Source organism: Pteronotus mesoamericanus, unplaced genomic scaffold (assembly GCF_021234165.1).
Source record: "Pteronotus mesoamericanus isolate MK-2021 breed Mesoamerican mustached bat unplaced genomic scaffold, CSHL_Meso_final contig_41, whole genome shotgun sequence".
NCBI lineage: Eukaryota > Metazoa > Chordata > Mammalia > Chiroptera > Mormoopidae > Pteronotus > Pteronotus mesoamericanus.
The window spans coordinates 3720365-3737784 of NW_026555152.1; the positions used below are offsets into that span (position 1 = coordinate 3720365).

The following is a 17420-nucleotide window of genomic DNA, read 5'->3' on the forward strand; positions in this document are numbered from 1 at the left end:
TCAGTGGTGCCCCTTTTTTCAGCACATTTGAGGTAAGTGATGCATGGCAGGGTTGACAGCTGACATGAGGTTGAGCTCACATCTAGTCAGACCATTTTCAGAATTTACTCTTCTCACACAGTCGCCTGAGCAAGAGATGTGTGCTCTTGTACTGTTCCCCAGGTGGTTGGCTAGGCCCTTAGGTTATTATAAAGACAAGACATAGCCCCTCAGTAGCTCTCCTCTAGTCAGACAATAAAATCACAGCTACTGTTAATGACCTGTCTGCTCTGGGCCAGGCACTGTACTAAGTTTGTTACACAAATTAACTTACTTAGTATCATCCTATTGTGTGCTGATACAAAAGGATCTTCTTTGAGTTAGTTCCCTTCTGTTTGTTTTTTAACTTCATAATAAAACTAGTGAGACAATGTAACATGAGGTCGCTTCTTTCAAGTTGGCCATGTTAAGAGTCCATTCCCAAATGATGTGAGATGATTCACACAAAAAAGTACAATAAATAATTGAGCAAACCTTGATGAAAGGAGAAAATGGGGTTAATGCCAGTGTGGAGATATGGCCCACAAGCTTTCCTTTCTAGTTGTCCAGAGAAAAAAGAGAAATAAAATAGACATTTGCAAGAGTAAGGGGCCCATGAGTGAAAAACAAACCAAAAGAAGTACAACCTTTCAGGGAACTGAGAGCTGAGAAAAATGATTTCTCATCTCCTACTGTGTGGGGCTATTCCGATGGGCTCCTCAGCCACATTCCTATGCGAGGGAGTGTCTCAGGGCTGGGAACCACAACGGCCCTCAGCAGGGACTGGTGCAGAGCACCAAAGCCGGATTTATTCAAAGTCATTCTGTGGGCTGATAGGATCCAATGATTTCATAACTATTCAAGGAGTGAAACTTCTGAGCAGTTTTCTGTTACTTTGATTCTCACAGTCAGGCTTTTGCTATCCAGGGTTACATAACTAGAAAGTTATAAAACCATGATTTGAATTCAGGTCTGGCTAGTTCTAGAATCTATGGTTCTTTGGGTAAATTGTGACTTCCCACTCCCACCCCACCTCTATGCTTTCTGGACATTTCAGTATGGACTGCTATTAATAAGTAATGTGTTCTCCTCCTTTTCATGAGAACAAACTGTTAACAATATTGAAATATTCTTCACTGAGTGAGTGGCGTTAATACCATAAGACTCCTTGCATGTGTCAAAGTAAAAGATATTTGTAGCCACTTCTAACATATCCCTAAAGACTTCTCTTTATCAAATCACTCTTCCTCAGCTGACCAGCCTTTCACTAAGAAGAAAAATCAACGAACAGAATAGGTGTGTTCTTTGAGGCCCATATCTGGATGTAACCAAGTACGTATTCACCCATATAGCCTCCCAGTCACCTCGGTGTAGAACAGAAAGGCTGCCTTGGTCCTGGCCCAGTTCTGTAAGAGAGAGGCAGAGGCAGAGGCAGGGGGATTGCTGGAGCTCTCGGTGGAGGCAAGCAAGAGAGAAGAGGAAGCCAAGCAGAGACGGGGAGTGCGGGCCCTGTGCTGAGTGTGAATGGACCATGGTGCCCTTGAGAGCAGGAAGCCGTGCAGGCCAAGGCGCTCACGGAAAAGCTCTTATCCAAACAGAGGTGGCCGGGATGCTGGATCACCTCCACCATTGTCTGAGGAGCTGACCCAAAGCCTTCAATCCCTGAAAAGTCTTCTCCACTCTCCCCTCTCCATTCAGATGAGAAGTAATTTTCACTACGGGCTCCAAGGCGTCGCGAGGTCTCTCACTGCACAAGAAAGCCACTCCTCCAGAATCCCCTCAGCCTGACCCTGTGGCCACCCTGAAGGCCCAGGCCCTTTTCCTGGAGCTGAAGGAGCAGGAACCTTTCTGTCTAAACACTCCTTCCAACTCTATGCCTTTTTCTGCCAGCATCCTTTCCCCTACATTGTTTTATTTGTTTTAAGAGAATGTGAGAGGAGGGGAAAAGATAGTGTTTGCAGCTCCTATTAATCTGATGGCTCAGACACGCTATCACTAATGTTTTGACACAACACCCTCAGTGGCAGAGGAAAGTTTACATCAGGCGCTCTGCAGGGGGGCTGCCACCAAGGGGAGCCAGCCCTGGTGTGCCCTCTGGCAGACAGCCAGGTGGTCTTTCTTTTTCTATTTTTGAGAGACATTTTACAGCCTCAACTTCTTTATTGCTGCTCTTCCCCTTTGTTCCCTAACTTGACCTGATTCCATATTCTTTACAAATAGATTCTAATCACAGTTAGCACTCATAGTCCAATCTCATTAAACAGATAAGCAGTCTACACAAAGAGTCCTCAGATGTTGTTATCCAAAAAAGAAAGAGGGAAATAATATTGTCTTGGGACTCTTTAGAGATTTCTAGAGCCTCTCTCCACCTCCTGCCCCCTCCACCCCCAATAAATGTGCTATAATTATAAAGTAATGTATACAGTCACTCTGAAGCAATGGCTCAGGCTCAAATAGGCAGCCGTTGAGTGCTGGGGTGCTCAGTTCACCACTGCAGACCCCCACCCTCACCCCAGAGGCCCTCTTTAAAGCCAGTTGCCTGCTATAAATGTGTTGGAGTTCATAATAAAACAGGCTAGCTTTACCTCAGAACATGTTCAGGAATCATGCAGACCAAGTAAGTTAACAGGGAAAGAAAAAGACTGTGATAAAGTTAGATTTTATGTTTCGTTGCAAAATTTTTTTTAAATGACAAAATTTATCAGCCAGTAGCAGGCCAAGAGTATCTATAATTTTAACATCAAAACATTTTTATGATTAAAACTAACTGGAATTTATATCCCAATGTAATTATAAAGTATTCCTCCCTTCTTCCCCCCTCCACCAAAGGACTGGGTGCCTCTTCTCCCTTCGGAAAGCTTATACTTCATTTCTCTTGGTGTCTGACTTTGTACCAGTGGGACTCAGGGGATCCCCCCAAGCTTTCCCTCTAGGTAATTCTGAGCCAGACACACCCTGTAATGAGAATCTGTGGTAAAGGCTGGGGAGGTTACATGGGAACAGAATTCATCCTGTGTGGTGGATAGAGTGCTGGTGTGGCAGTTAGAAAGATCTGGGTTCTCATCCCAGGGCTGCGACTTTTCTCTGTGAATCTGAGCAAGGCATTTGATTTTTTGGAGTCTCAGTTTCCTTACTGGTGAAAGGTTTTGTGAAATGGAGATCGTAATACCTGCTTCATCAGGTGACTGAGAATTTGTTGGGCTTAAATGTGTGTATATAGCCCCTAGCCTGGGCCTGGCATTAGAGTCAAAATTTAGGAGAACAGAGATTTTGAAAGAAAGGTCAACTTCATACCATTTATCATAGGGAGAAAGGAAATCCTAAAAAAAGGAAAAATCTCTTTATCTTAAGATTCAGGCTGTAGAGTAAATTTTCCAGAACTGGGGTGGTTATGAAACTTGCCAGAAATCATTTATGAAACGAGACTTTTGTAATGACAGGAGTCTTGGTTACCGTAACAGGCACTAAACAGATGGATAGTCTCTAGAAAGGTGAAATGAAGGGCTGAACCATCTCACCTCATTCTTCAGAGTCTATCGTTTTCTCACAGAAGAAGAGCCACTTCAAAGAAAACATAGATACTAACCATCAGTGGCTAAAGCTCGCCCAGCTGGACTGTCCCTTCTGATTCTGCGAGATGCAACAATCCGTCCTCTACAGAAAGAAAAGCACCAGCTTCGCACTTAGGTAGGGGGAGGGGGAAGAAAGGCAGAAGGAATGAAGAAAGTCTGAAAGTTGGAATTGCTCAAAGCCAGCACCTAAGGAGAAGCACAGGGGAACACAGAAGGGCCCCTTTGGGTGCACACTGCACATTGTATTTCCTGTGCTGGATTTGCAAAGGTGATTGGGGATTAAGTTCAGAACTGTGGGATGGCAAAGTCAGCTTTGCTGTAAACTAACTGCAGACTGCACACACATTGGACACGCAGCACGTTTTGGTTGTGTATGATGAGAATTGTTTGCCAAACTTTGAAAGAAGCTGACTGTGTTATACAAAAAGGGCTAAACAAGACTAACATCCCTACAGTGTTGATGGCATTTGTGTAGTGAATATTTGACAAGCCTCATCTTCCTGTATACAAAGAAGCACTGAAGTGTAGCAGCTTCTTGTTATGTGATGATTGTCCATCGATATTATGTTACACATGGATTAAGGGTTAAGTGCACAGATTCTGGAATAAGCCAGAACTGATTATGAATTCTGCCTCTGCCACTTATTAGTTGTTTAACTCTGGGTACTTACTTAACCTTGCTAATCCTCAATATCCTCATCCATTAAATGAGAGATGAGAGTACCTGCTTCCAGGATATTGTACAGATTAGTGAGGTAGTGTGCATGAGCTGCCTAGTGCATAGGAAATATAATCCTTATTGTAGTAGAGAGTAATATGCATGATGTATAATAGAATTATTCTAACCTGTGGCTAGTTAACTTGCCTGCTGGACCAGTGTTGGCTTTGCCTTTATCTGTAGCCCCCGACTGCCTTTATCTGTCTGTGGCCACAGAGAAGCCCAATACTTACGAATGTGAAGGGATCAGGGCAAATTCATCACTACTACAGGAAAATCAACCCAAAGCCTGTAGGTCAGTAATGTCATCTGTGTCTCTGGAGGGTGGCATTGCCCTAATAATGTCAAGAGAAGAAGAATGGTAACCGAGACCAGATGGGAGACGCCCACCGATGGCTCCTGCCTTGGAGTTAAACGGGCTGACATGTCACATGTAGGGCACCAGCTCTGTGTGTTAAATACGAAATTGGCTGCTTTCTTTTAATTTATTTATATCAATCTCTAGTCTGAAACTAATTTGTTTCAACTCCAGGGCGATGGATGAGATGACATGAAGTACACTCTTACCCCGGAAAAATTGTTTTCCTCTCAATGGTTATAAATACCTCCATGCTATTGTGCTTGGCATGCTGCATGCAGATGGAGGTCGGAGTCCTAAAACTCATTAGGAAAGGGACAGAGGCTTGGAGCAGAGAGAGGACAGAGTGGAGCTGAAGCTGATAACAGTGGCCTTGTCCAGAATAGTGCCTGGGAGCTTTCTTATCTCCCCTTGGCAGGAGGTGCTGTGGGCTTCCTGTGCGAAATCAGGAGTGAGCGCTGCTTTCCTCTTGTTGTTCGGCTTCCTCCCCCCTCAAGACGGTTCCCAGCACAGTGATTATCTTTGCATCTTCAAACATGGCACAATCTACTTCCTTAAGAGCTTGCTGTATTCTTAAGCCTCAGGCAAACTCTCCTCCCCCTAAATCCCTTTTCAAGTGCTGTTATATAGTTGGGCTCCAAAATGATATTCTATTTTTATGGTTCCAATTACAAAGAGGGAAAAATAATAGCCCCCAAATTAGAAAACAGCCACAGAATCAGTCTGTCCTATTTTTTTTTTTTTTTTGGATGGCCTTGCAGTAGTCTAGCCTATAGTTTCCGTGTGCTGGGGCTTGTGCCATCCGTAACTGCCCTTAGACTTAGGGGTGGGGGTGGGGGTCAGAAAAAAAGGTCAGAGGTTGACAGGCCCTAGTGAACTCCGACAGCAGACTGCATTTTCCTCCGGAAATGCCCAGACATGCTTTGCTCTCACATATTTCTTTGTATTTCCTGAAGACCAAGAGTACAAAACTATGATCTTTGTCTAAGGCCACCCTTATTCTTTTCACTTCTTTGGGGGCAAAGAATTAAATTAAATGCTTCTCTTCCAGATACCGTGGAACTTCAGCAGTTTGATGTTCTAATATCTGGTATACGCACACATGTCTAGTATAAGTGTATGCATATTCATAGAGGTGTACACATGCCATAAATCCCATATGCCTATAATGTATATAGATTATATACACTCATACATGTACTAAGCATGTATGAAAGATGTGAGGTCAAATACTAGTTCAAGGTATAGATGTTATAGTCTAGAAAGTGAAGAATACTAATAATGAAAACTAGGGCAAAATGACATGATGTCTGGGATTTGTTTTAAAATACTTATAAAAAACAAAAAGAAATCAGGGATAGATGAAACATATGTGGTAAAATCATAATTGTTAAATTTCGGTGCTTGGGTATATGAAGATTTATTACACTTCATCTACTTATCAGTATGTTTGAAAATAATAAGCAACTAAAACAAATGAAAACTCTTACTAGAAACAACATTTAAGTACCTTATCCCAGTTTGTATGTTTACATGTGTTTACAGAGTGTCAATTACCTGCTAGTCCCTTGCTTAACTGTGAGGACAGGGTGAAGAAGTAGATGTGGCTCCTGTCGCCCTGTAGCTGTTGGCCCAGTGGGGCCTAGGAAGCATGAAATGGTAACTTAGGAAAGTGTGGGTGCTCTGGGGGAGGACCTCACAAGGCAGCATGCTCAGGAGGGGAGCCCAGTCAGAAGACTGGATAGTTCCACATTCTGGAGCCATGCTCAGCTCTAGGACCAGAAAGGACTATCAGAGGACTTTCTACTGGTCATTGCAACCCCGTCTGTCTTCCCTTTTTCTCATTTGTTTTATCCTCTCACCTTCATCTCCCATAAGTCACGGCTGCCCTTGGCTTCTTAAGATTATCCACTCAATTCTTTCTGGAAATTGGACTCTAGAAGCTCCTCCTGGTTTGAAAATCTCCAAAATCTGCACAAGACATGTAAAGCTGAGCGGCCTTTCTGCTCACCACAAATTCTAGTCCAAAATGTAGCAATACAAAATGCTTCAATGAAATGGCCACTGTACAAGAAAACAGAAAAAAAAAAAAAGAAAAACACTTAAGTTAACTGCGAAGCACGTAAGTTAACCTGGCTGAGGGCAGCTGCAGGTCCTCGATTCAGGCTTCCGCAAGCGCTCGTCTCCCCTTCCTGCCCAGGCTGGCAGAAAAATGCAACACTTGGGATCCCACAGATGCCGTTTTTGAGGCACCTGAAATCTCTCTCTACTTCCATTGTGTCTCAGAGAGATCCATGTTTAAATCACAAAGAATTTTTTAAGGTGATCTTGCAATAGGTTCAGCGCGTTGTTCCAGCCGTGAGAGCAGTGAGGAGTCACGGCGGTCGGAATAAGCAGTTAGACAAGGTCAGGTTGTGGGAGGTGGGGGTGTCCAGTCAGCGGCAGCCGTGCAAGTGAAGGTGGGCAATCAGAGTGCACACGGCACACCCGTGACACCATAAGGACATTTCCTTACCTTTCTACGGCGTCTTTAATTTACAAAACCTCTGCAGGTAAATTAAGCCGTGTGATGCTTATATAATCCTGTGAGATTAACAAGGCAGGTATATTTTTATTGTTATTTTTTAGAAGAGAAAACTTGTCACACAGGGTGGGACTAGGACTTAGGAGCCCTTGTGTGTCTGGGTCCAGGACTCTGAACTAACCAAACACAAAGATGATTTGGCTAGAACAGAGTTTCTGTAGGTGAGCAGGTAGGGAATCAACTGTGGGTGGCCTTAGCTGTCAGACAAGAAAGCCTGGGCTTTCTACCGTACAGTAGCAACAGGATTCCCCTGGAAACCACAGCATTCAGGGGTTGGTCTGGCAGCAGTTTGGGGGATATTGGAGGAGTGGGAAAAGCCAGGGGGCAGCAAGGCCAGTTCAGATCCTAGCGCACTGTCCAATTCAGAATGGACTTAAATGTAATTTTTGTTGTTTGGGATTTTATTCATGCAGATTGTAAGATACATAAAATATAATAAATGATTAAAAAATACTTAGACCAGTGATTTTCATAGTGAACCATGTGAAAACAGAAGCTTACTGATATCAGCGTGCTTGAGAGAATATGTTAACTTCCAGCTATTGGTCAAAATCTCTCTAGTAACTAATTTGAAATAATAAGAGAGATTTCATGGACTTTCAGAATCAAAAAAGTTCTTAAGGATAAACAACTTTAACATCCTTATTTTATAATTAAACACTTGAGGCCTAAGAAATTAAAGAGCTTGCCATGATACCCCCAAATGTGAAAAGAAATAGACTGAATTTAACAACTGTTCCATAATGTGTTTCCATATACACCTAATTATCCCTGGAAAATAAATGCCTTCACGATGGAATACTCTGGTTAAAAGCCAGCCTTTTACAGATGTGAAATGCTATTATTTGAGATTTCCATTCATTAACATAACTTCATTTTTTCCTATGGTTGCATGTTTCCTCCACTAGGAACTAGTTAAAATCTAGATATTAAAATTTTCTAATTTATGCATTTTTATTTCATAATTAACATTTAGAACATGAAGGGTGTATGGTGATACATCAGTGTAGGTTTTTCAGATCAGACAAAATATGTTGGCTATTTTTAAGCTTTGAGGACATATACTGGGGAAAATCTAAGGGAAAGGAAACAATGTGATTTTTGTTACCAAAGAACTTAACCAATGATTGTTTGTTTGTTTTTGCTGTTAGCCGGTGATTTTCACTTCACCTAAAGCCTTGGGCTTGACCATGCTGCAAAGCAACATAGTAACAACTTATTTTTTTTTAAATAGGTATGACTTTTGCTCCAATAATGAAGAGTCCTTTATTCTGGATCCTGACAGCAACATAGGAAACAGAATCGAGAGCATCACTCAGCGCACGGCAGTAGTAGAAGGAAAGAATAAGGTAGTCTTTGTAAAAATAAGCATTGGGATGTTTATTCTAAAAACACACACTCAGTTCCCAGTTCTGGGTTGATTAGAACCAGAAGTAATTAAAATGCTCAACATAAGTTCAGAGAAAAGAAAGTATTGAGATATGTCTTCAGGAGAACTGAACAGAGACCGCTCAAATGGCAGTAATCTCTTGCTGACCACCAGTTCCAAAGAAACGGTTACTCAGTCCTAACAGAAGAGGTGAAATTGCCTCTCGAACATCAATCTTGTCCACATCAGTGCTTCTCAACCCTTGGGGCATATTAGAATACTCTCCCAAGTATTTCATTTGAATCTCCAGGGTGCAGCCCAGGGTTCATAAAAGCTCCCAGGAGAGTAACCAGGACTGAGAATCACTGCCATACATAAAGTGGGGTGATGATAAAAAAAAAAAAAGCTATAATGTATTGTTCCCTTTTCACAAAGTGTCTTGTTTTTCCCTTTGTCTTTGACTACATTAGGGTATACAAACATACAGTATCAAGATTTTCTGACTTAAGATATATAAATTAAAACCACAGTGAGATACTATCTCACACCTGTTAGAATGGCCATCATCAAAAAGACAAGAGGTAACAACTGCTGGCCAGGATGTGGAGAAAGGAACCCTTGTGTACTGTTGGTGGGAATGCAGACTGGTGTTGCCACTATGGAAAAGAGTATGGAGTTTCCTCAAAAAAAATAAAAATGGAACTATCATATGATTCAGCAGTCCCAGTTGTAGGTATATAGCTGAAGAAAATGAAAATACTAACTCAGTGAGATGTATGCACCTCCATGTTCATTCCAGCATTACTCAAAGTAGCCAGGAAATGGTAGCAACCTAAGCGTCCCTCAATGGATGCATGAATAAAGAAAATACAGTGTATATACACAACAGAATATTATTCACCTATAATAAAGAATGAAATCTTGCCATTTGTGGCTACATGGATGGACCTTGAGGGAATTATGCTAAGTGAAGTAAGTCAGGGAAAAACAAATACCTCATTTATATGTGGAATCTAAAACAAAACAAACAAACAAACAAAAACAAGTTTATAGATACAGAGAACAGATTTGGTGGTTACCAGCAGCAGAGGGTGTGGGGGTGAGCATATAGGGTAAAGGGGGTCAAGAGATACAAACTTCCAGTTAAAAATAAGTAAGTCATGGGATGTAATGTACAGCATGGTGACTATAGTAGTCATACTGTATCGCATGTTTAAAAGTTGGTAAGAGCCCTGAGCGGTGCGGCTCAGTTGTTTGGGTATCATCCCACAAAGCAAAAGGTTACCAGTTTGGTTTTCCATCAGGGCAGTTACCTGGATTGCGGGCCCAGTCCCCAGGTGGGGTGCATGTGAGAGGCAACCAATCAATTTTTCTCTCACACATTGATGTTTCTCTCCCTCTCTTTCTCCTTCCCTTTCCCTCTCTCTAGGAATAAATAAAAAAAAATCTTTTTTAAAATGTTGCTAAGGGAAGAGATCTTAAAATTTCTCATCACGAGAACAAAATTGTAATTATACATGGTGACAGATGTTAACTAGGGTCATTGTGGTCATCATTTTGCAATATGTACAAATATTGGATCATTATATTGTGCATCTGAAATTAATATAATGGCATATGTCAATTAAATCTCATTTAAAAGAGAGGGACTTCGACCCTTCCCCGCCAAAACATCTCTGACCTCATCAGGGTCTAGCAGGCGTCTTTTCTGCCACTCCTGTGCTGTTCATTCTGTACTCTCCTGACCTCCACTGAGTCTCAGCAAAGCTGACACCTTGTGAACCAGGCAAATCTCAGTGGCCCTCAGACCTGGTGGCTTTTATTCTGTTGAATTAGTGAAAAGTAGATGTAAAAGTCTGCTATTAAAGGCATGCGGTAGTGATGCTTTAAAAGGGAAAGATATATATATATATATCTATCTCAAATACCCTTTGCTGAAATGTCTATTTATCCTTGCACATCTTGATTTGGAGTCATCTGTCTATATGGATGCTGTCTGCTTGGGTGTAATTAGCCTATGTTACCTGTTTATTCAGCTGTATTCTTTGCATTTGAAGGCAACAAAATAGATGGCATCATTCTCTGTATAGGATTTGACAATAAAAGTAACACCAAATAACATCTGAATTCTTCATTGTGTGAAACTTTTTGACATATGCTAATATCAATGTCATTCTTTGGCTGGCTAAAGTTGTTATCTCAATTTTGAAGATAAGAAAAACTAGGGTGATAAGGTGATTAACTCAAACCCAGACAGCTTAAAAGTGGAAAATGAAGAGCTCAAGCCGAAGTCTTCCTGTTCCAAAACCCAGTATTCTGCCAACTTAAGCCAATAGAGAAATTAGTTAAAATGGTGATGGCTCGCATGATACTATCAGCAATCACTTGTCAAGGATTTAGGAAACATTTTTATAACTAGCAGTAGTTGCAGGTGGTTTACAGGGGTTTTTCTCTAATACAAATGAACAGTAGCTTAAAACATTCCATGATGTGTAGCTGTTGATGAGAGAGCAGATTAATGAAATACTTAGGAAAGAGGAACATCTATAAACTTGAAAGTTAAATTCACAAACATATGCTATAGAAAACAAAATGGAAAATGAGAAGGCTCGGTGAGGTTTTTGAGTAGCCAGAACTATGAAGTGGCTACCTGACTCCTTAGAGAACACCTGTGAGAGACGGTAAGCGTGGAGCCACAAAACAGTGGGAGTTAGAAAAGGAACTTCCCTGATTTACATGAAAGTCTGTAGTTATGCAGAGGTTTTAAATACAGAGCTGCCGACCCAGCAGGCACCTGTGCCTTCTCACATGCAGTCAAACTCTGCCACTTTCTATCTTGTATAACCATGTGCAAATCAGTTCACCTCTCTGAACCTGAGTTCTCCTCCCCCTAAAAATGGAACTAGTAATATTTGCCCTACCCAGCTTGCCTATTGTTATAAAGGTGATTGCCATAGCACTGGCTGGTGTGGCTCAGCTGGTTGGAGCATTGTCCCATAGTCCGAAGGATCATGGGTTCCATTCCTGGTCAGGGCACACACCTAGGTTGCAGGTTCGGTACCCAGCTGGGGTGAGTATGAGAGGTAGCTGATTGATTTTTCTTATTTACATTGATGTTTCTCTCCCTCCCTTGCCCTCTCTCTAAAAATCAATAAGTATGTCCTCAGGTGAAGATTTAAAAAAAAAAAAAAGAAAAAAAGTGATTGTCATATAGATCCTAATGCGATTCCCAAATCAATTAGGCGCATATATAATGAAGAGTATTTGTTAAACAATTATTTGCAATGGAAACAGTACTTAATAGTCTTTCTAAACAAAGTTGATATTTGTGTGTGTGTGTGTGTGTGATCCTTAGTGGCTATAACTAGAACACATTAGTCTTTAAATTATTAATTTTATGTTCTAAATTTCAAAGAATTTCCTACTTTTACTATTCAATACCTTTATGTATGAAAAATTATCTTTCATATGATGATAATGAATGGAAGTTTTGCTATTTCAGAATGATATGTGCTGGTCTTCCCTTTACAATTAAATTCCCTTTATTTTCTGTACATTTTAAGCAAGTAAAGTCCCACCTTGTACTATACTCCCTGTAGCATAGTGTTGACACGGCCAGCAACACGCGCCCTCCCACCCCGCCCCAACCAGATCAGTGGAGAGGGGGCCTGCTGGGCCACCTGTTGGATTTCAGGGATTTGCATTTTCTTGTTTTGTTTTCCTTTATTCATATAATTCAAGTGAGGATGCAGGGGACAATAAAATTCAGTTCCTTACTGGCAAGTTTGGCCTAGATTTGTGAAAAATGAGTCATCACGGCAGTTGCTAATAGCAAACGTGGAGTTTTTGTATTGTTTAAATGGGTCAGCCAGACTATGAGGTCTGTAGATTCGGAGTAGGAAGTGGAAAGAGCGCTGTGGTAGAAAAAACACACAGGAAATACGTATCAGCATGAAATCTGTGAGGCTGGAGAACTGTGACAACATTAAGGTTTTAGCACCATTTCCATTGAAGTTGTTTTGAGGTGTGAATGAGAAGTATGTGTACTGCAAGAGACAACCCATGACAGAAGCATCAGTACCTAATTGCAGAATCACAGTTGGTGTTGCATTTCCCACACACTCCTCAATTTTTCTAGTCTCATGTTCCTTTCTTCTATCACTTGGCTCAAATGTGCCACCATAGGTTAACTTTAGATTCTTCCATGACCTTCCTCCATGTCTCCTTTTTATATTTCCCTGAAACACTTGAAAGGAACTATATTAGAAACATCCCAAGATTAAAATCACTGTTCCGGATACAGAGTTTAAAAAAAAACTTATGCTGGAGATAAGGCTGAATTATACATCATCCGATCCATTCTATTCCGTGAGGTTCAAACTATATTGTAGTGGTGAATTACTAATACTTAGCGAAAGGGAAGAAGGGAATATGAATAACTTCCGGACTTACAGTACGTGACAACAGTTTTCATCAGTGTCCCTGAGTCATACAAAAGAACCAGAGAATGACCTTGAAGGACCTGTTTCTAATATCTAAATTTTTGAGGTCCTGGCAGGGCAAGTAGAGGCACCCCCAAAGTGAAGGTTCAGAGCTAAAAAATAATTGTGGCAAATGAAAACTAATTATAGTAATAATACAAACATAAATCTTGGTGAATTTCTTTTGGTGTGCCTTATAAAATAAGTTATTATTTCAAACACATGTTACAACTCAAATTCTTGGTACTTTTTCTTTTAAAGTATTGAGTTGGTATTTGGGTTCCAACTGTTACACTGTTTGTAACTTTTCCCCTTGAAACAATAGTATTTGGTTATGAGCGTCCAGGAATGGGTTTGCCCCTTTAACACAGAGGACTCCTGCATTGAGACTTACTGCCTTGGGTCCAGACAACTGATACTCACCGAAAATTCATACTTGAGCTTTTTCTTCTGACCCTAAAAAGTTTACACTTCAGTTGTCAGAAAGACTTCATTTTTCATGAAAATGTTTTAACTTATAATTTATATTCTCTGAAAAAAAGAGCAGTACTCTAGAAATCAGATAGTTTTTAATAAAGTTGATCAAAGGATACAAGTTTCCTCGTATTTCAAAAATTTTTTTAATTACAAATTTTTCATTCATCATATTCTCCATATAACACCATATCCATTGAAAAAGAGCTCGCAGCTTATGTAAAATACGAAGGAAGAAACTAGTATTCCTGTACATAGTAGCATTTAGCTTATGTGACCTCTCTCTGCTGGCTGAAGGAAGTATTCTCAAGGGAAAACCAAATTTTAAAAAATAGACAGAACTCTACAATAGATCTGTGCTATTAATTTAAATAGTTTTAGGGTACGAAGTAGTTTCATGTAAAGACTGGGCATAGGGCACTGGAGTCAGACAAACCTCGGCATCGGTCCTGCCTCGGCCCGTCTGTGTCACTGGTGTATCTGAGTGAAGCACTTAACCTCCTCTGACCTCAGTTCCTTCTTGTGCGGAAGAGGATAATATACCCACCTTATGGGGCTAGAGGGAGGGTTAAATGAGATTAAAGCCTTGCAACACCATATGGTACACAGCAAGGGCTACATAAAGGTACCCAGAACCAAAGAAGTAATGAAAACTCCCATCAAGGTCATTTTTTAGTTCCATTTCAATAGCAACTTTGAAGAGGTGAGTTCTGTGATAGGCTTGACTGTAAGTAAGGTTTCTGTTTTAGAAGGGGTCATTCAAGCAAAGTAAGAAATTCAAATGCATTTCTATCTCCATGGTCCATCATGAAACCTGGATTCATTTCACTTCTAGGTACCTTGATTTCATTGATTACACAAAACTTCTGAGCTATCTGACTGTGTGTTGGAGTCTTGTAAAACAGCCATCCCCAGGTTGCCTTCGCAGGTCTTAAACATAGTAAATTTGGACATCTGATGATTTTCCCATGTCACGGAACCCAGTTCTTGTTCTTAGTTGCTTTGAGTTCAGTGAACTCATAATCATTTTTAATAGAAACCCAAATATAACATTCAGATTCAGGCCATTGCTGTCCATAATATCAGCTATTCTCAAGCCAAATAGAAATGAGTTTTTCACCTATTTATTGAGAAATAATAAATCCTAGGCTCTAAATAAGGTTCTGCTGAGGCCCATTAGGAAAAACACTGGAGAGCTAACTTCATAAGAAAGCAGCCCTTGGCCGAGAGGCAAGCAGCAACAGAGGGGCTGTCAGAGGGCCCAGCACCGGTGCTCCCTGCGGCTGAACCTGTGGCCCGGGGCTCCGGGCACCTGCGCTCTGAGCTCAGGATTGCCGAAGTGAGAAAGAGGAGAGTTTGACTCTGTCCTCCCAGCTGCCGCCAGCTGACACTTAATTTCAGAACACCACCTCCAACCTTCTCTCCTAACTGCTTTCATTTTTTTCCCATGATTCCTAAGTGGTGGCTGCAATAATTCAAAGGAAATGGCTATGCAGAATTTTTTTTATTTCCTACCTCTTACAGATTAATAATCAAAAAGGAGACACCTGAGCTCTCTTCCATACTCTTCACTGCTTATCTGTCTTCATGTGAGTGTCCCTCTGCCAAAGAGAGTACTATATATTTAATCTTCAAGTAGGGACATTCTTTTTTATAAAATGGTCCTTTAAGGTTAAGAACAGGGATTGGGTCATATTTGTCTGTGCGTCCCTTAAAACATCTGGGCTGTGCCCAGTAGATGTTTGCTAAATTGAATGAAAAATACCACATATTGTAGACACTTTAATTTCCAATAATGTCAATAATACACAAAGGATATATGGGTATATGTAATTAAGCAGATCCAACAAACAGAGGAGGAACCATCATGTAATACTCACTGTATCATAGTGAAAATTACAGAGAATTTAGAGCATTGAACTTGACTAACAATAAGGAGTATATTTTTAGTCTTCCCAATCTGTAGAATAAAGACAGAAATAGCTTAATTTATTGAATGGGATATGAGAACATGTAAAGTGCCTAGTATATTACTTTGCAACTCAGAAAAAATGTACAAATTTTTATAGAACTTGTGTTCTCCACTTTAGAAAGTCCATGATCACATTTCAGCCTATATATTACTTTAGCCTGTAAACCACTTGACTGTTATACTTCAGTTAGGACACTTCCTTAGTCTGGAAGCATCAGCACAGCCCGTACAATTTCAAAGCCAGTTATATGTGTCCGAGGAGATAGGCTGCAACAATTTATAAATAACTGGTTCAACATTTTAAAAATAATCTTAAATACGAAAAACTTGCTTTTTCATTTTTTTCATATAGTATGCATTACTTTTTTGCAAGGTTGGGTTGGATTTAAAAACTCAGCAATTTTTTCAGGTTACTAATTTTATCTTTAAAAGGAGATAACAATGCAAGTCTTTAAGCTGTGTAAATTTGTGTTTCAGTCCTTTTTGAGACATATAGTTTCTAAGGTGCTGTCAAGTTTACAAAAATTTGACTCATTTCTTTTTTAGGGGATAATTTGTCAAATAGCAGCACTAAAGTCTAGTGAAACAATTATTGAATTAATTCATAACTTACATCTTCATTTTCTAGATTAGGAATTGACAGGCTGAGAAACTGAATAATTTATAAACACATGCTATGATCTCAATGAGCTCTCCTTCCTCTCCTCCAGCGCTATCGGGCTGCAATGCCACAGTCTTTGAGCACATAAAAAAATGGTTCAGCCAACCTTTCTCTTCTGTCCCTGCTCACTTAACACACTGAGGCTCCTGTTCCCAAAGAGCACCCACGATCTCAGGCCATCCAAATGAAGGAAGGCCTCGGCCTCACCTGTTGCTCTCATTGACGTGGAACTGGCCACCTCAGAGGGCAGGACGTGCAGTCCCGCATCTCAGCTTTGGGTCTGTAATTGTTGCACCAGCAGCATGGGATAAATAACCCTGAAACCCTCATACGAGGCGGACGTCATAGGCTCCGGTCTACTGAGGACCTGCTTTCCTGTTATTTTTCCATTCTTGCTGGGGCTCAGAAGGGGGAGAGCCTTCTGGGAATCACCAGGGGTGCAATTACTGTCTTTGTTGAATGAATGAAATAGCTGAATCATTTCAACCCTCAGAAGTAGCTGACAGATGTTCAAATGGTTCTTTGTCCCATCACAAGCTAAAATTTCCTTTTCTTTTACAGACTGCTAGCACCTTGGTTGTGGCTGACTCTAGAATTTCTGGAATCTACAGCTGCATGGCTTCTAATAAAGCAGGGACTGTGGAGAGAAACATAAACTTTTATATCACAGGTGAGCCACACATCCTATATTCAAAGAGACAGCCTTGTAGCTTCAGTTGCTCAGATCCTCAGACCTTGTTTGCTTTTAGTGCACTCACAGATTGAGCAATTTTTATTTAAAGAAAACATTCCATAGAATCGTTGAAGTTTGAGGGTCTTCATCCTTGCTCTTGGAATAGTATTCTACAACATCATTGAATCTTCTAAAGAGTAATTTCCCTAAATTCTCTTTTAGCGCTCTTTGTGTGTGCCTGGCTCCCAGGCTGGATTGTGAATTGGGGATCTCATCCTGTTGATTTTTTAACCCCTTTCAGTACCTAGCACAGGGTCTGGCACACAGCAGTTCAGGAATAATCAAGGAAGCCAGTTATAACACATGGGATAACACTTTTTTAAACCAAAACGCTAATTGTTTCACAACTTAATTTCAACTTTTTGAGAAATGAGGCTCTCCTACAGAAAGAAACCTGAAACTGAGCTTTGCTGATGATAATTAATGTACTGTATTTTGGTAGCATTTAAGAATTTTTGGCCTTAAATAGGACCGTCTCTG

The 17420-nt window shown here is 40.6% G+C and overlaps 1 protein-coding gene across 1 annotated transcript in view; it reads left to right on the forward strand.

Moving 5' to 3' along the window:
* FLT1 (fms related receptor tyrosine kinase 1) overlaps positions 1-17420 on the forward strand; it is a 187773-nt gene that overhangs the window by 70649 nt on the left and 99704 nt on the right. Inside the window, exons 12-13 of the mRNA XM_054577121.1 lie at positions 8485-8599; positions 16769-16877. Coding sequence (XP_054433096.1) covers positions 8485-8599; positions 16769-16877 — 224 coding nt within the window. The remainder of the gene's footprint in view (positions 1-8484; positions 8600-16768; positions 16878-17420) is intronic.